The 19,074-nt window shown below is 39.8% G+C and overlaps 1 protein-coding gene across 1 annotated transcript; it reads left to right on the top strand.

Moving 5' to 3' along the window:
- Positions 1-2,389: 2,389 nt before the first annotated feature.
- Positions 2,390-14,285, top strand: allc (allantoicase). The gene is made up of 11 exons (XM_078290024.1): positions 2,390-2,476; positions 4,575-4,625; positions 4,933-5,020; positions 5,483-5,602; positions 6,204-6,283; positions 6,776-6,908; positions 7,633-7,788; positions 9,669-9,742; positions 10,253-10,361; positions 10,918-11,036; positions 14,121-14,285. The coding sequence occupies exons 1-11, from the start codon at positions 2,390-2,392 to the stop codon at positions 14,283-14,285; spliced, it is 1,182 nt and encodes a 393-aa protein (XP_078146150.1).
- The last annotated feature ends 4,789 nt before the right edge of the window (positions 14,286-19,074 follow it).

Raw genomic sequence — 19,074 nt, forward strand, 5'->3', positions numbered from 1 at the left:
TCACCAGGCTGGAGACTCGACCAGCCAGTAGGGGGCGCTGTGGAGAGTCAAGATGGAGACACCAAATGTTTTGACCTGGAGTTTGAAACCCTAAGAATAAAAATGCAAAGAATAAGAAACATGAAAAAATAACCCTACAGATACACACACATACGCACGTCATGAGGATCACTACGAAACCAAACCCCTTAATTTTATCCCTGAAATGTCCTTAATTTCTCTATTACATAAACATTAATTATCCATTAGAAAATATAGTAATGTTAGTATCATGGGTTTATAAGGGATTTATTCATGGATTGATTCACAGAGAAATTAAGGGATTTTTTATGTCTTTTGTGCAGGTTTACAGGTTATTAATGAGTTACTAATGGAAAGTTCCTGTCTCCCTGAATTTGTCATTAAATTAGAAAGGAGTCAAGTTAAGGGATGTTTAAGGAAGTTTTTAATGGGGTCTCCTCCATTAATAACTGCATTAATTAATTTTAATTTGCATGAATTAAGGGGTGAATTAATGTAAATGTAAGGGTATTTTAAGGGATTACTGGTCTGTAGAGTATACATACATCCACAGATCAATCAAAACAAACAGCTAGTGAGTAAAAGTGAGTTTTAGGACGATTCTTAAACTGAATCAGCAAAAATCTTCCCATCTGTCTGATATTTATTGAAGCTGATGAATCGTGTCAGTAAACCGGCTCCTCTGGCTGTGAGTGATGAACCGTCAGAAGTCAAAAGTCTCTTATTTAAGTTCTGAGTACTTTTTGTTTTTAGCTGCGTTTTGGTGATTATCAGAATTTGATGTGAAAAAAGTGATTTTGAAGTCGTTTGGAGAGTTGTGAAAGCTTCTGGACTGAGAGTGAGACTGGGCCGGTGCTGCGAGAGAAGACTTGTGCAGATATGTAGAAAGAGAAGAAAAAGAGGGACGAACTGAACAGACTGTGCGGGTCAGATGGGTGGAAACCTCCTGAGATTTCTGCAAAACATCTCAAGAGACTCCAGAGAGAAATGAAGAGAAGTGAAGTGGAGAGAAAGTCTTTAACCTGCTGAAGACCAGCAGGCAAGAGTGAAGGAACTCATTACATTTACTCACATTACTGGAACTGAGTCACTATCTTGTGTACTTGTACTTTTCTGAGTATTTTTTAAAGTCAGTCATTTTACTTTTACTTAAATCCATTTTTACTTAAGTTTTGTCCTTCAGTCCATTTTAAATCCATCCATCACAGAACAGATTGTGTCTCTCCATCAGCAACAGAAACTGGATCAACAGAAACTGACAAACTGTGGATCCATTCACAGTGAGAAGAGGAATCTGACTTTACTTTGTTTCTGCACTTTATTTTCTCGTTTCTAATGTTTCCAGTGAAAAGAATCTAGTTTGAACTCTGACCTCTCTCCTGTTAGAATCACATGGAAAAGATCACAGCTAACAACGTTCTCTGTTCTAAAGAGGAACTCAGGAACTTTTACTCTGACCACATTTTAAATCACACTTTTTACTTTTACTGAAGGAGATTTTGATATTGCGTTCCAGTGATCAATATTTATTTTTTTTCATTTTCATGCCCAAAAATTAAAAGTTTTCAGTGTTTCCTCGAGGATTTTCTTCTCCTCAGGGTGGAAAAGCCTCTGAAACATTCAGAGCATCATGGGACACTAAAACTCTCCACTGAAACCAGACTGATAAAACTCTTTTAGTGTCAGCATCTCATTACTGCCTTTAAACGAAGAATTCATTTACAAAACACATTATTGAACAATTCAATCAATAAATCTGCAGGGTCATGTGGAAAATGTATTGATTCTGACTTTGTTTGATTCTGACTTCTCAGAATTGTGACTTTTTTTCTTCAAAATTCTGACTTTAAAGTCAGAATTGAGACTTTAATCTCAGAACTAAAAAAAGAAAAGTCACACCTGGCCCTAATAATAAATCAGAGGACATGTCAGGTGATCCAGCCTGTTTTTCTGCAGCTGTGTTCAGGAGGAAGCTGCTTCATATGAGAGGAGGACGATATCTGATATTTAGCACCTTTTGTGTCCAGTTTGTCCTCCTGGCCAGGTCTCTCTTACAAAACTGATTTTTATTTTCAATGAGATTTACCTGGTTAAATAAAGGTTAAATAATAAAGTAAAATAAAACGTAATAAAAGACCAATATCGACCCCAGATATCGGCGTGACCTGTCGCCCAGTTTAACCAAACAAACAGGCTGCTGTCACCGAGTCACTGACTGAGCAGCCGCTGACCTTTGACCCGCAGGAGCGTCTGAGCGGCCGCAGCCTCAGAGCAGCTTTTATTCAGCCGGACGAGGAGCGAGACGCAACCTGCCGCAGCGGAGGAAGATCTCACTGAAGTCCAGAACCAGACTCTGACCTGACCCGGCATGGCAGAGAGGAAAGCTGCTGCTCAGACCGCAGAGCCGGACTTCCTGCAGTGTAATGATCTGGCCTGTGAGGCGGTCGGGGGGAAGGTGAGTCTCAGAGCCTCGGTACGGCCGCTGGGCTCAGACTGTTCGGTGCGGTGTCCAGTTGTTAGATGATGTAGTTGAACGGATGGAGTCACACAGGATGGATAGTGACTTTGTTAAAGGGATAGTTCAATATTTTGAAAAAACTAGCTTTCTGTCAATAGTTGTGATAGGAACTATTTTTTCTCAAAGACGCACCACCTTCTCAGCCGGTGTAGCTCCACAGAGATAGAAGATCCAAAAATAACTGCCGACAGAAAGCTCGCTTTTTTACATTTTTTTCCAGATAACATCCTGACACCGGTGTGATTATACTGTGAGCGTCGTGTTTTGCAAAACAACATTTATCATAGTTTGGGAGTGGGAGGGGGCGCCCGGTGTGACGGGACAGGCGGAGCAGGCGGCCTCATGACGAAAAACATGTTATTTGGGCCCCGGGTTCAAAATACCAAACTGTTCCTTTAAACACCTGTTTTTTTTCATAATGGACAGAATGTTTTTGGCCCTGCGGCCTTCATCAGGGTCTGATACTAACTCATCTTTCTCCTCTATATGTTTGGAGACTGAACTGTCCCAGGTGATGTCATCATCATCTCAACATGATCTCGTTACAACATTAAATCAACAAAATAAAAGGCTTCAGTATTCCATATATGCAGACACAACTTTTAAAACACCTCGACCATTTTGACATGAAGGATCTAATCCTCACTGCAGGAGTCACTGTGTGAAGGTCGTACTTTTTAAATAACTGGTATAAGATATAATAAAGTCTAGAAGAGGCTTTCGAGCATTAAAACAATTACATAACACAAGAGATTATACAAACGTCAGACTCAGAAATTAGTCAATAGTCAATAATTGAAATATCTGCATATACATAATATATATTCAGAAAATATATTTTAATATTAGATTTTGGCCTGTTTTTACTATTTTTAACATTTTAAATATCAGTAAATATAATGAATGCAAATTAAATTATAATTTAATTCACATTCATTCATATCCCCTTACATGATACATTATATTAAATATATGTGTTGCCAGCATATGTATATATATTTATTTAAATTATTTAAGAGCTATATTCTGACTGTATTTTGCACATATGTGTAAATATGTTCTGACAGTCTCCACATATGTGGAAATATATTAATTTCCATACGGGAAACATTCAGGCTGCAGGAGCTGGTCTGGATCAGATCCAGTAGAAACCTGCAATATTGAGTTTTTTTTAGTTCTACAAACATAGAGGCAGAAATAATCTGATTGGTTGAGTTAAACCTCAGTGGGCGGAGCCAAAGAACCACAGCTGTGAAAATGGCAAACCTGGCAAAGAACGAACTTGTGGTCAAAATATAAATAAAAAATATAAATTGAAATGACTTCTTCTTTCATTCATTCCTGATGTTGAAGGTCAACAGCTAGCTAACTAGCTAACCTAGCTAGCTATAGGCTAGTATGGCTAGTTTGAACCTGAAGGTCAGCTAGCTAATTAGCTAACCTAGCTAACTCAGTATGGTAGATTGTATTGTTTCAGTTAGCAGAGCGCTAGGCTTCATAATATTATCTTCCTCCTCTCTTACTCCTGTACTGAACATATTTTTGGTTTAAAATAATATTGTTTGAATACATAAACCTTGTTTTTCTGTTTTGGCATGGAGGGTTGCTCACCTGTTCACCTCTCTGTTCTCTCCATTCTCTCTGTTCTCCGTTCTCTCCATTCTCTGTTCTCTCTGTCCACCTGTTCTCTCTGTTCTCTCCATTCTCTCTGTTCTCTGTTCTCTCTGTTCTCTGTCCACCTGTTCTCTCCATTCTCTCTGTTCTCTCTGTTCTCTGTTCTCTCTGTTCTCTGTCCACCTGTTCTCTCCATTCTCTCTGTTCTCTCTGTCCACCTGTTCTCTCCATTCTCTCTGTTCTCTCCATTCTCTCTGTTCTCTCTGTCCACCTGTTCTCTCCATTCTCTCTGTTCTCTCTGTCCACCTGTTCTCTCCATTCTCTCTGTTCTCTGTTCTCTCCATTCTCTCTGTTCTCTGTTCTCTCCATTCTCTCTGTTCTCTCTGTTCTCTCTGTTCTCTCTCTTCTCTCTTCCTCGCAGGTTATCTTTGCTACAGATGAATGGTTCGCTCCTGCTGCAAACCTGCTGAAGGTAAAACACAGTTACAGTACAACGTCACATCTGGTCTGCAGTGTGAAGAGAGAACCTGCAGAGTTCACCAGAACACACTCTGCTCACCTGTAGTCCTGTGTGTCCGTACAGAGAGAGCCTCCTCGGTTCGTCTCACCTGTAGTCCTGTGTGTCCGTACAGAGAGAGCCTCCTCGGTTCGTCTCACCTGTAGTCCTGTGTGTCCGTACAGAGAGAGCCTCCTCGGTTCGTCTCACCTGTAGTCCTGTGTGTCCGTACAGAGAGAGCCTCCTCGGTTCGTCTCACCTGTAGTCCTGTGTGTCCGTACAGAGAGAGCCTCCTCGGTTCGTCTCCTCTGCCTTCACTGAGTTTGGGAAGTGGATGGACGGATGGGAGACCAGAAGAAAAAGAATTCCTGGTTTGTTTCTTGTATTCAAACAGCTGTGTGAAACTGGATGATGAGACATGAGAGACTGACTCCACTAGTATTAAGATAAAGTTTCAAAACAAGTTGATTTGCACTGAAAACAAGTGAAACTCTCCTTCAGTTGTTTGGAGAAGTCATATATTTTCAGACTGAATACAAAATTAAAGGAGCACTTGAGATGGATATTTTTGCGGTGATGCAATATTTTATTTGCAAAACTTTATATATCCATTTTAGAAAAAAAACAAACATTGAAATCGTAAGTTTCTTATTCAATATATCTAAAATATAAAATATCCAGGCTGTAACAGCGTCTCATTTAGTCAACCAAGGACTTCATTTGGTTTAATTTTGTGCTGGTAATCATTTTCAAACTTTTTTTCCAAATCTCACTTTGGAAGAAACCCACATGTTCAGACCTCCTGGTGTTATGAAAGTGATGTTGTGTTGAAGGTCATGACTGGTGCGTGGTGCAGCTGGGCGTCGGCGGTCTGATCCTCGGCCTCGACGTCGACACTTCCTTCTTCACAGGAAACCACTCGCCCCGCGTCTCCGTCCAGGCCGCCTGTCTGGGTACAGAACACTCTGACCACCAGCACCACAGAAGAAGAAACACAAACAGACATGAAGAAACAACGTCAGATACTGTAGTACTGATACTGAACTATAGTACTGATACTGAACTATAGTACTGATACTGAACTATAGTACTGAAACTGAACTATAGTACTGAAACTGAGCTATAGTACTGAAACTGAGCTATAGTACTGAAACTGAACTATAGTACTGATACTGAACTATAGTACTGATACTGAGCTATAGTACTGATACTGAACTATAGTACTGAAACTGAACTATAGTACTGAAACTGAACTATAGTACTGATACTGAACTATAGTACTGAAACTGAACTATAGTACTGATACTGAACCGTAGTACTCATACTGAACTATAATACTGATACTGAACCATAGTACTGATACTGAACTATAGTACTGATACTGAACCATAGTACTCATACTGAACTATAGTACTGATACTGAAATATAGTACTGATAATGAACCATAGTACTGATACTGAATTATAGTACTGATACTGAACTATAGTACTGATACTGAACTATAGTACTGATACTATACTACTCCATCTGATAATCCCTCTCTCTCTGAGCAGACGCCCCCCCCTCCCTCTCCCTGGAGGGAGACCGAACCGGCATGGCCGCCTCCGACAGTCAGCTGGCTGCTGTCGCCAAGGTAACAGTGACAGGTCGAGGTTGCTCTTACCCTACTGGGTTTGTAATATTAGTAGTAGTAGTAATGATAGTAGTAGTAGTGGTGGTAGTAGTAGTAGTAGTAGTAGTAGTAGTAGTTGCAGTTTTAGTAGTCGTAGTATAGTAGTAGTTGTAGTAGTAGTAGGAGTAGTAGGAGTATCAGTCGTAGTAGATATAGTTGTAGTAGTAGTAGTTGTAGTAGTAGTAATAGTAGTAGTATTATAGTAGTATTAGTAGTAGTAGCAGTAACGGGAGTGGTCGCACCAGTAGTAGTAGTAGTAGTAGTAGTAGTAGTAGTACTAGTAGTAGTCATTGTAGTAGCAGTAATAGTACTAGTAGTATTAGTGTTGGTCTGATTCATAGACACACATACAAACAAAGGAAATCAATGATCTCTGATATATTTGATTGACAGCTGGTGTCTGATGTCCTGTTTGATTGACAGCTGGTGTCTGATGTCCTGTTTGATTGACAGCTGTGTTCGGGGTCCTGGGCGGAGCTGGTCCCTGTGACGGAGCTGCAGCCCGGATACTCAGACTGCTGCCACAACTACTTCCAGGTCAGCTTCCCCCGCAGGGTGACACACCTGCGCCTCAACATGCACCCAGGTACACACACACACACACACACACACACACACACACACACACACTGCTCCACTCCGATCTGACGTGTGTGATGCAATTTGATTGATTACATTTTTATTGTAGAATTGATCGATACTACATTGGTTGTCTATGGGAAGACCTTAAAGGAATAATTCACCCAAAATGTTGTCGTTATCTCCTCCCCCTCATGTCAGCTGAAACTCTGGTGAGGTTTCTCTGTCAGTAGAACAGTCAGTCAGTCAGTTAGCGAGCGCTGCTTCATCTCAGCCTTCTGCAAAACATCTGGAGTGAATGGAGAGCGTTTCTTTAAAGTTCAAAAAGAGCAAAAAATGACCATAAAATGACTGCAAACAGCAGAATCCAAGTGTTCTGAAGCCTGTACTCATCACCGAACAAAAACAAAATATTTACCACTGTATTTACCACTTTATTGGGTCGTTCAAGCACACTATACCTGTAATTTCCAAAATGTTATGTATCCTTTTCGTTTGTCATTCATTATGCGTAAAATGTAGAGGATCCAGTCTGTAAAAGTGTTCACGTTCACCTACTCTGCTTTGAAATCACCACATTTTGTTGTCATTTTGTGCTCTTAATCATTTTTGAAGTGTTGGTGCCGCTATTTTCAAATGATGAAGATCTGATTTTGGATGGAAACTCTTTGAATGAACCTGTGAACAGTGAGTATTATCTGTATTAATATTCTTCTTCTCCTGTGTGGCAGACGGAGGGATCGCCAGGCTGCGGGTGTACGGCGTCGGGCAGCGGGACTGGTCGTCTGGCTCCGCCCACCGGGACGTCGACCTGCTGGCTCTGACCAATGGGGGCGTCTGCCTGGGCTACAGCGACGCCCACTTTGGACATCCACGCAACATGATTGGTAGGACGCACTGTGTGTTATGAATGTTAATGAGCTCATACAGCCTGAATCATTATTATTAGAAGTGGTAGTAGTATTGAAACATAATTCTTAATGTTATTTCATTCTGTACTTAATTATTATTATTATTATTATTATTAAGAATAAAAAATAAAATATGATACAATATTTGTAATAACAACAATAATGTAATAATGTTTATTTTATGATTACATTTTAATTTCAATGTATTTTAAATTATTGTACTTATTAGTATTTATTATTATTATTGAATCACATAATTTTTATTTTATTGATCATATTTTTTATTCTGTACTTTATTGTTATTATTAAGAGTAAAATAACAATAATGATAATAATAATAATGTTTTATATATTTTATGAATATATTTTTATTACAATTTATTTAAAATAATTTAAATTCCCAAGCATGGCTGTTGCTGTGGTGTGTTTTATTGAGTGCGGTTTCTATTGAAAAGTTGAGCTGGAACTTCAACAGACTATAAATGGATTGCGAGGAATTTTTTTGGATAATCTGGTCAAATGTTTTTTAATCAAACTTTAGTAAAACAGTGTTAATTTCAGCCATCTGTGTTTCCTACTGTGAATAATTAAACTCTTAATGAGTTAATTAAGTGAGCGGATCAGAGACAGTCGTCAGTGTTTTGCTTCTATTAAGCCTTTAAGTATTAAAACTGGCAGCGGACCAAAGCACGACTCTGTAATTAAAGACTGAAATAGATTCAGAATGTGAACAACAACTGAGACAGAGAGGAAAAAACTTTCAATTATCACCGGAAAACTCCTTCTGCTCCTCTTCTGTCTTTCCCTTCACTTCTCATCAGGATCATTCTCAGCTCACAGGAATATTTCTTATTTCCATCTACTGTCATGCTGCTGTGAACAAGTCCAAGTCAAGTCCCAAGTCTAAATGTAGATTACCAAGTCAAGTCCATGTCATTAAAGTCAAGTCTCAAGTCTAAATGTAGAACACAAGTCAAGTCAGAACAAATCAAGAGTCCAGTATCAATTTAATATCTTAAAGAAAACTAAATATCTAGGACTTTTCAATGCAATATGGTTTTAATAGGATAAAAACTTGGTAAGAGCATCATGAGTTTGATTTCTATAATCAGTTTCAACTTCAATAAATTCAATCATTCCATACAAATTCAGAAAACAGAATTTAAATTCAGTCGTCCGCTGGAACAAATCTCATCACTTTCAATCTAAGTCATTTACACAAACACAAGATCTCAAGTCAAGACTTTAGAAACCTTTTCAAGTCATCAAAATACAAGTCAGAGTCAAGTCCCAAGTCACCAGAACCCAAGTCAAGTCAAGTCTCAAGTCTTCTCTTCATGCATCAAGTCAAGTCTCAAGCAGTTCAAACTGTGACTCGAGTCCAAGTCATGTGACTCAACACAACAAAACATACAAAACAGTAGAAAATACAAAAATAGTAAAATATGTACAATAGAGACTAGACTTCCTGTAACTTTATCTAACATAATGATCTTGTCTGTCTCTTCTTCTGTGGTGTTCACACCAGTTCAGAACACATGAAGAAACAGCTGAATATGAGCATCAGTCCAGACTTCATTTTGTTCTGCTAGGCTTTCCGTCTCCTTCTACCCATAATCCCTTGTGTTTCGGGGCGGTTTCCTGTAGTTGGAGTGTCAGTTCTCTTGTTAGAGGACTGAGACGCTCGCTGCCACCAGAGGTCAAAGGTCAGGTTGCTCTGGTTGTTCTGGTTACTCTGGTTGCTCTGGTTGCTCTGGTTGCTCTAGTTGCTCTGGTTGCTCTGGTTGCTCTAGTTGCTCTGGTTGCTCTAGTTGCTCTGGTTGCTCTGGTTGCTCTGGTTGCTCTGTGTGTTCCAGGTCTGGGCAGAGCAGCCAACATGGCCGACGGCTGGGAAACGGCCCGCAGACTGGACAGACCCAGAGAACTGAAGGTTCACACACACACACACACACACACACACACACACTTACAACTACTGTTACTGTTATTAAGATCAAAGATTGTCTCATGACAATCTGATGCTGAACAATCCACTCATCTCTCCATACAAATAATATTTAGAATATTTTATATTTTTTATTAAGGAAAGAAATTCTAGATATAGAAAATTAGAGAGTATGGAATTTTGTATAATAATCCTTGCAAATACAATCATGTAATTTAATTTTAAGTTTTATTAATTTAATTAATTAATTTATTTGTTATTTTATTAATACAATTTTTGTTTTATTAATTTATTAATTTATTTTTTGTTTTAACTTAATTTACATCAAGATAAAGTGTGTTTTCGTCGCTTCCTTTTAGTTTTAAATTGCTAAAACTAAACATTTTAGTTTAAATGTTAAATTTTACACAATTTGTACCTCTTTGTGTGTGTGTGTGTGTATTGATTATGTAAATTGCCGAACCCGTCTTCCTCTCTTAACCCCCCCCCCCCCAGGCGGACGGGCGGGGCATCCTCCAGCTGCTCGGCTCTGAGTGGGCGGTGTTCCGGCTCGGTCGGCCCGGAGTCATCAGCCGCATCGAGGTCGACACGCTCCACTTTAAAGGTACGATGACATCATTCTCACCATAAAAAAATGGATCCAGACAGAATCTGAAACCTGAAATGACGACACTTTGTGCAAAAACTGTAGGGGGTGGAAGACTTTAAAGGGCAACTGTATAGTGAATGACATGATATTAAAGGTGCTACATTTATCATTTAACATCAATAAATCATCAGCGCATTAATTTAGAGACATCAGTATCATGACAGTAAACATCCTCCATAGTTTCTCCACCTGGAGGATCTGGAGGGAAATCTGCTGGATCGCTTTACGGCACAAAACAGGAAGAGGTTCTTCTTCTGTTCTTCCAGAGCAAACGGAGCTAAAGCTGAAAGAGTTTCTGGCAGCAGATGGTGGAAGGAGGGAAAGGAAGATGGAGAAATCACTTCCAACATGTTGATCCTCTTCAGGGAGAGGGGGGGGGGGGGCAGGAAGCAACGGGGCTGATGGGAAATGTAGTCTTAATGTGGAGAAACACTAGAACTAACGATACTACTGGAGTGAGACAGAGGAGATCCAGTTATTTCCCAGTTACATGTCGTTTGTTTCCCTCCAGGAAACTTCCCAGACTCCTGCAGGATCGAAGCGTGCACTTTGACCCCTGAGGAAGAAGCCCGGTGCATCAGGAACAGATGGACTTCTGGGAAATGGCGGCTCCTCCTGCCTCCTCAGAAAGTACGTTACTGAATTTGAGAGATCCGCACTCTTACAGAGAGAATGATATCTTCACCTCCTCCACCCTGACAGACAAATAAGCTTCGTTCAAACCCACAGAACTTTATTTTAAATTCTAGTCCAGATCTCCAGGTTTCCACAGATCCAAACATGTCAGGCTGAGTTAGAGGGAAATGAAGAAAATGAAGCACAAACATCTGGATTTTTTCCATTTGCTGTGATGTTGCAGCATCTTGGTTTGAATATTTCTGTCTATCAGCAGCTGTGTATGGCAAGCCAGATGGGTCAGAAGGTGTTTATCTTTGTGTGTTTCTCACATAACAAACCAATAATAATGGCCAATCAAAACCATTTCAGCCTAGGACAGACCAATCACATTTGATTCTGTACATTTCGTATTAAACGTGTGCCATCTGTTATTATACGCGCATGATAAGCAACATTTCTTATCATACGTGTAAAAAAATAATTATATGTTATCATACGTGTATTACATAAAATGGAACGTGTCTGATGAGAGATGATCAATCTATAAAATAATTTCTGACCAATCAGTGGATTTCTTAGCCATTATCAAACATGTTTGTTATGTGAGAAACATGCAAAGGTAAACATGTTTTGACCCATCTGGCTTGCCTTAGCTGCAGCTTCAGAAGAGTCGGAACAAACAGATACAGAATATGGAGGAGAGCTGGAAGTACAGTCTGTTTTTTTTTTTTATTTGACGCTACTTAAGGGGAAATTTAAGGGGAAAGTCAGGGTGCAAGGGGTTAAAATTAAAACCAAATGATGGAACTTTTTAAATGATAACTGAAGGTAACAAGAGTTTACAGATATAATAATAATAATAATGATAATAATAAAAACTTTATTTATATAGCACCTTTCTTAACAAGGTTACAAGGTGCTTTACAATAAAATAAGAAGATAAATTCAAATAAAAACAGTAAAATACTGGGTACAGATAGTAGATAAAGGAATAAAACAGAGAAGAAGCCGTCACAACATGATGTTAAGTTTAAAATGTTATAAAAAGATTAAAAGAAGATACTGAGCAAAACAGAAAAAAAAGAACCCCCACATTACATTAAGATGTTAAAAAGGCCTTTTTATAAAAATAAAAGATATTGAATTTTAGTTTAAGTAATAATTTATTTCTTTTCATCCACATCCTATAGACAGTTTTGTAAATGAATTCATCATTAATTCCCCAGATGCTTCATTTTCATTTCTAAACAGCTTTGGAAAAAAAAAAATCTGCTTTTCCATTTCCAACATTTTAATTAATTAGGTGTTCAGATGTTTATCCTGCGGACAGATGGGAGGGAATTAAAACGTGTCGGCGTTTACTTAAATATAGCCGCTGCGTGTGTGTGATGAGGAATAAATCACAGGACGTGTTGGCAGGCGGCGGAGCGACTCGCCGCCGCTTCCCTCGCTCCGCTGCTGCCGCCGCCGCCGCCGCCGAATCTCACGCCGGTCGTCTGCCAACATGGCCGCCTGCCAGGAGGAACTCAGAAACCCCGGAGAAGAGCCGGCGCTATCTGCTGTTTCCTTATGGAGGAAATAAAATAAAAGCTCTCAGGACTTTAACGATGAGAAGAAAGTTGAACATCGCTTACAGGAAATGATCATGTGATCTGGACGTTTTGTTTTCACTGTACCTGGAGTTTCTTTCCAAAATGAGGAATAAAGCTTCGAAAAAAATGGACACAAAAAGGAATGAATTTAGGGGAGAGCGGGGTAAGTTGTCACGTGGGTACGTTGTCTCAGTGGCTTTATTTCTGGAACTAAATATTTTAGAGCCAAAAAACTAAAAAAAAAACTAAAATAAAATTACAAAAAATTACAAAAATGTTTACTTCCTTAATGTTGAATACAACAGTCTAAAACACTCTATCATAAAAGCAATTTGTAAACCTGAAAGTAAATGATGAAAATTTTTCTTCTAATCTTTTTCTTATAAAGGAATCAAAATAATTACACATTGTGACGCATTAAATAATATCAAATATGTAAAATAATATAATATAAAGATACATTTGAATGGTTTAGTGCAGCTGTGTGCTCGGGGACGGGAGCTGTCAGGAAAGCCTGGGTGGGGCGCGTTGTAAAAAGTGTGACAACATACCCCGCTCTCCCCTACTACAGGATATTATATTTAATCATCTTGCTTACAAAATACTGACAAAACTGAAAATACTGAAACTGTGATCATCTGCATTTTTGAAATATGAACTGAACATCAGGCAGCTCCTTTTCCCCCAAAATGAATTTATTACCCTGCAGAAATATTCATCTAAACAAGTCATTCACTCTTATTCTCTTATTTTCATTAAAACAAGTGGGTTTTGTCACTGGGAGATCATTTCCCTTCTTCCCAGTGCAGTTTCATTGATTTCAATAATGTTCTTGAATCAGGACACATTATCTGGAATAGATGTTTGAGGCAGAATATGTCGCTGGTTTTAGGAACAGTAAGATGTTCAGACTCGGTACGGGACGGGGTTTCTATTGTTGTATTCTATTGTTTTCTCTGCAGAAAATGTTAATCTTCACATCACAGTCTTTACAGTATGTTTCTGAAAGCAGATGAAAGAGAGAGAACTCCTCTTGAATCAGGAATTTTTCATAAATAAGTGTCAGTTTCTTTTGTACTCTTTTTCATATTTCTACCAATGTTTTCATTTTCATTTTTATTTGTTATTATAATTATTTATAAGTTAATTTCCTTTGCTTCTCAGTGACTCAGCTGTATTTGATTTAGGTGTCGTCTCTCAAGCCCTGTGCATACTGACGATCTATTGGCATTTTATATTTTACTCCCTTCCAGAACTGAACTAAACTAAACCAAACTCAACTAAACTAAACTGTATGTTGAATCAAGGCAGAATCAGGCAGATCACTTTTCTTGATCATTGGGATCAAGAAAAAGAAACTTGATTCTAGAAACTTCCTGAATCCAGTAGATTTACATTGAAACAACTGGAGTCTGTCTCACTCCACCTGCAGGTTATTTAACTTGTTTTAAGAAGGTTTTAAAACTCAACACTAGATGACCGGTCTGTATCTTCCTCTCTGCAGCTCTCTCCTCACCACAGTCATCAGTTCGGGGGGGCGGAGCTTGCGGCGGGCGGAGCCGTCAGTCACGTCCGGCTGGTCATCGCTCCGGACGGGGGAGTGAGCCGGCTGCGGCTCTGGGGCCGGCCGGCGCCGACGGGACGCCCCACACCGGCCGCCAAACTGTGACACACACACACACACACACACACACACACACACTTCACTTCACAACCACAGAAACAGAAGGAATAGAACAGACACTCAGTGATGGGTCAAGGTCATTTCTTCTGGTTCACTTCAAGATGGCTGCCACAGAATCTAGATGTTGTAGTCATCTAATCAAAATCTTTAAAGAGCGCTGACTTGATTAGGTGTGGCCAGTCTATTCATTCCAGTTCTGTGGTTTCTACACTTTCTCCAAACTCCAGACTCCAAAAGTTTCTGGACTGGATCTAAAGGTTTTGGTCGGGGTCTCATGTAGTTTCCCAGACCGTGCAGGAACCCTGACCCTGCTGTGTTCGCTGTGTGGAAACCAAATAAAATATTCATTCTATTGATTTGATTGAGTTGATTCTTTGATTAAAACAAGGCAGTAGTAAACATGTCGCCCGCCCCCCTGCTCTGTCTGGGCCAATCAGGAACAAAATGCCCGGGGCGTCCCGGTGGCTCAGTGGTCTAAGGTGCGGACCGTGTGAACGTGACGTCCTGGATTCAAATTCCAGACCACGCTTTGTCGCATGTCATCCACCTCTCTCTCTCTCTCTCTATCTGTCTCTCTCTCTCTCTCTCTCTCTCTCTCTCTCTCTCTCTCTCTCTCTCTCTCTCTCTACTTTGAACTGTCTAATAAAAGGCAAAAATGCCCCAGATGCCCCTTGTGCCAATCAGTCATTCTGAAAGCTGAAAGCAGCGGTGAGATGCATCATTTCCCCAAGTTTTGTTAAAATCGGATCAGTGGAGTCGGAGATTTTGAGGGATGAGCGAACAGATGAAGCCCCCCGCCCCCCTCCTGCCCCGACCACACACACACACACACACACACACACACACACACTGAGCTGAATGGTGTAATTTTGAAAATATGACAATGCAGTGGTCAGATGCATCATTTGATCAAAAACCAACAAACGTAATTTTTTTGGAATTTAAAAAAACTGAGATGCATCGATCCCTTAAGTTTTGTGAAAATCCGATCAGCAGCATGAGAGAAATTGAGTGTGACGAACACACACACACACACACTCTCTCTCTCTCTCTCTCTCTCTCTCTCTCTCTCTCTCTCTCTCTCTCTCTCACTCTCTCTCTCTCTCTCTCCTTCACTGCTTCACACACACACACACACTTGAACACACTGCCACTCACTTTCCCTCTATGATACACACACACATGTTCTATCATTCTTCTCAAAGTGCCGACTCAGCTCTCTGCTTGTAGAAAAGGTCAAAACCATCAACGAGCTGATGGGGAAACTGGAGCCGGACGCTCGAGCATAACTCAACTCTCTCTCTCTCTGTCCTTTCTCTCTCTCTCTCTGTCTCCCTCTCTCTCTCTCTCTCTCTCTCTCTCTCTCTCTCTCTCTCTCTCTCTCTGTCTCTCTCTCTCTGTCTCTCTCCCTCACTCTCTCTCTCTCTCTCTCTCTCTTGTCCTCTCTCTCTCTCTCTCTCTCTCTCTCTGTCTCTCTCCCCTCTCTCTCTCTCTATGTCTCTCTCTCTCTCTCCCTCTCTCTCTCTCTCTCCCTCTCTCTCTCTGTCTCTCTCTCTCTCTCTCTCTCTCTCTCTCTCTCTCTCTCTCTCTCTCTCTCTCTCTCTCTCTCTCTCTCATTACCGAGTCCTTTAAGATTTAAACGAGGTCTTTCCCTGATGATGGGATTCAATCTGAATTATAGAAGATCTGATGTTCTGATGTGAAACTCTTCTCTCTCTCTTCATACAGTTTGTTGTAAATTTTATTAAAAACACACGATGATCCTCAGAGTCGTTCTGATGATGAGGAATAAGGCACAGTTCTTTACACTAATGACTTTTTTTTATTTTTTTTTAATTCATTTATTTGTTTCATTTATTTATTTAGTCTTTTTTCATTCTTTAATCAATTGAGTAAATTTGTTTATCTATCTATCTGTTTATCTATCAATCTATCTATCTATCTATTTTCATTTTCATTTTAATTAACAAAACCATGCAAGAAAAAAAAAAAAACCCTGACCAACATGTTCCAATAAAATAGAACATGCTGTCTGCACTTACACATGAAGAAATGAATGTATCTGCAGGCCGGACCTTCATCAGGCATCACATCCCTCACAACAAAATGGGTAAAAAAAAGAAAGAAAAAAAACTAGATGTGTGTGGTTGATAGATGATGAGTGTGTTCTCAGCTCCGGTCAGCAGGGGGCGACAGTCACCAGGCGATGACCTCACCTCCTCAGGTACAGACTCAACTCTGCTCCAGACAGGAGGAGAAGAAGAATAATGTGACTTTCCCTTCAGTCCATTTTAAATCCATCCATCACAGAACAGATTGTGTCTCTCCATCAGCAACAGAAACTGGATCAACAGAAACTGGATCAACAGAAACTGGATCAACAGAAACTGACAAACTGTGGATCCATTCACAGTGAGAAGAGGAATCTGACTTTAATCTGACTTGGGTTCTGGTGACTTGAGACTTGACTTGATGCATGAAGAGAAGACTTGAGACTTGACTTGACTTGGGTTCTGGTGACTTGGGACTTGACTCTGACTTGTACTTTGATGACTTGAAAAGGTTTCTAAAGTCTTGACTTGAGATCTTGTGTTTGTGTAAATGACTTAGATCGAAAGTGATGAGATTTGTTCCAGCGGACGACTGAATTTAAATTCTGTTTTCTGAATTTGTATGGAATGATTGAATTTATTGAAGTTGAAACTGATTATAGAAATCAAACTCATGATGCTCTTACCAAGTTTTTATCCTATTAAAACCATATTGCATTGAAAAGTCCTAGATATTTAGTTTTCTTTAAGATATTAAATTGATACTGGACTCTTGATTTGTTCTGACTTGACTTGCTGTTCTACATTTAGACTTGAGACTTGACATTAATGACTTGGACTTGACTTGACTATAACGAACCCTACATAGGACCTTTTTGGTGCTGTAAGAAATCCTTTAAGAAAGTAGGAAATGTTCCACATCAACAGGAATGGTTCTACATAGCACCAGAAAATGGTTCTTTAGGTTCATACCATAGCAGAACACTTTAAAGAACCCTCTAATAATACATGAAATGTTCCAAATCGGCAGTATTAATGGAACGTTTTAAGAATGAAACTGGGTTCTTTATTCTGATTTACCAGTTTTTCTCTATTTGAACAAATCAGAGGGTTCTTCAGTCTTCATGGTTCCATGTAGAACCCTGCTGCTGCGACTCCACCCGTCTCTCATTTCTCCTCCTTTTCCATCAGTATCTGGTTTCTCTTCTCTCTCTCTCTCCCTCTGAGCGAATGAAGATTTTCTCTGTTTGATCTGAACTGTTGAATAAGATGAATGTGATCAGGAATTCACGGCTCCTCTGTTCTATCAATAAATGATTAGTTTGCAGTAGTTGCCGGTGATTGATCGCTCGTGGCGGAAGACGTGTTGAGAGCAGACTCATCGAACGCTGCTAAGCTCCTCAACAACGTTAAGGAGGAAAAAATAAAAACACACGCACACACACACACACACACACACACACACACACGCAGCTACATTTCAGAACAGCGCACATTTCATTCATTAAGTTGGTTTAACTCGCTGCTCAGCTCAATATTGATCTTGCTTCCTATCATCGTTTTTAAACCTTTATTTATTTATTTATCAAAGGAAGGTTGATGAGCTCCATCCTGATTCACATTCATCCAGTTCAACACCTTCCTTCCCACTGGGAGCTGACCAGTACAACCACAGTCTGATACTGGGGAACACTGGGAGCTGAGAGGGTGAAGAGATCCAGCTGACAAAGCTTTAATAAGAAATAAGAAATAATAAGAAAGTGTGGTTTGGGTGCAATAACCTTTGTAAGGATTACAGGATTACAGCATGTATAGTCAACAGAGGTGGAGGCTCGAGTCAGTTTGAATAGCTTGAGACTTGACTTGATGCATGAAGAGAAGACTTGAGACTTGACTTGACTTGGGTTCTGGTGACTTGGGACTTGGCTCTGACTTGTACTTTGATGACTTGAAAAGGTTTCTAAAGTCTTGACTTGAGATCTTTTGTCATCATCTTCTGTTTTTTTACACTATCCAAGCTCAGAAATATCTTCTGTCAGATTCCTCTGCTGGAACAGAAAACCCGGGTCTGGAGAGTCTGGATCAGACAGACAGTCCCGCCCACACTGTTTGATTGACAGCTGATCTCTGGGAAGTGACAGAAACAATACAGCAGTCATCCATGGTATGTGCTGAGTGAGCAACTTTCATTGCAATGAAGGGGCCGCCATCTTTGAATGCCTCATCCATAGTTTAATACATCCATGACAGCAAGAGGCTGAGCAACAAAGATGGAGACTAAATAAATAAATAAAACACTTTAAACCACCTGAAGCTAACTGGTTTGAAGCTGATTGGTTTGAAGCTAACTGGTGTGAAGCTAACTGGTTTGAAACTGGTTTGAAGCTAACTGGTGTGAAGCTAACTGGTTTAAAGCTAACTGGTTTGAAGCTAACTGGTGTGTAGCTAACTGGTTTGAAGCTAACTGGTGTGAAGCTAACTGGTTTAAAGCTAACTGGTTTGAAGCTAACTGGTGTGTAGCTAACTGGTGTGAAGCTAACTGGTTTAAAGCTAACTGGTTTAAAGCTAACTGATTTGAAGCTAACTGGTGTGTGGCTAACTGGTTTGAAGCTAACTGGTGTGAAGCTAACTGGTTTGAAGCTAACTGGTTTGAAGCTAACTGGTGTGAAGCTAACTGGTTTGAAGCTAACTGGTTTGAAGCTAACTGGTGTGAAGCTAACTGG

This window comes from Centroberyx gerrardi, chromosome 18 (genome assembly GCF_048128805.1).
Source record: "Centroberyx gerrardi isolate f3 chromosome 18, fCenGer3.hap1.cur.20231027, whole genome shotgun sequence".
NCBI lineage: Eukaryota > Metazoa > Chordata > Actinopteri > Beryciformes > Berycidae > Centroberyx > Centroberyx gerrardi.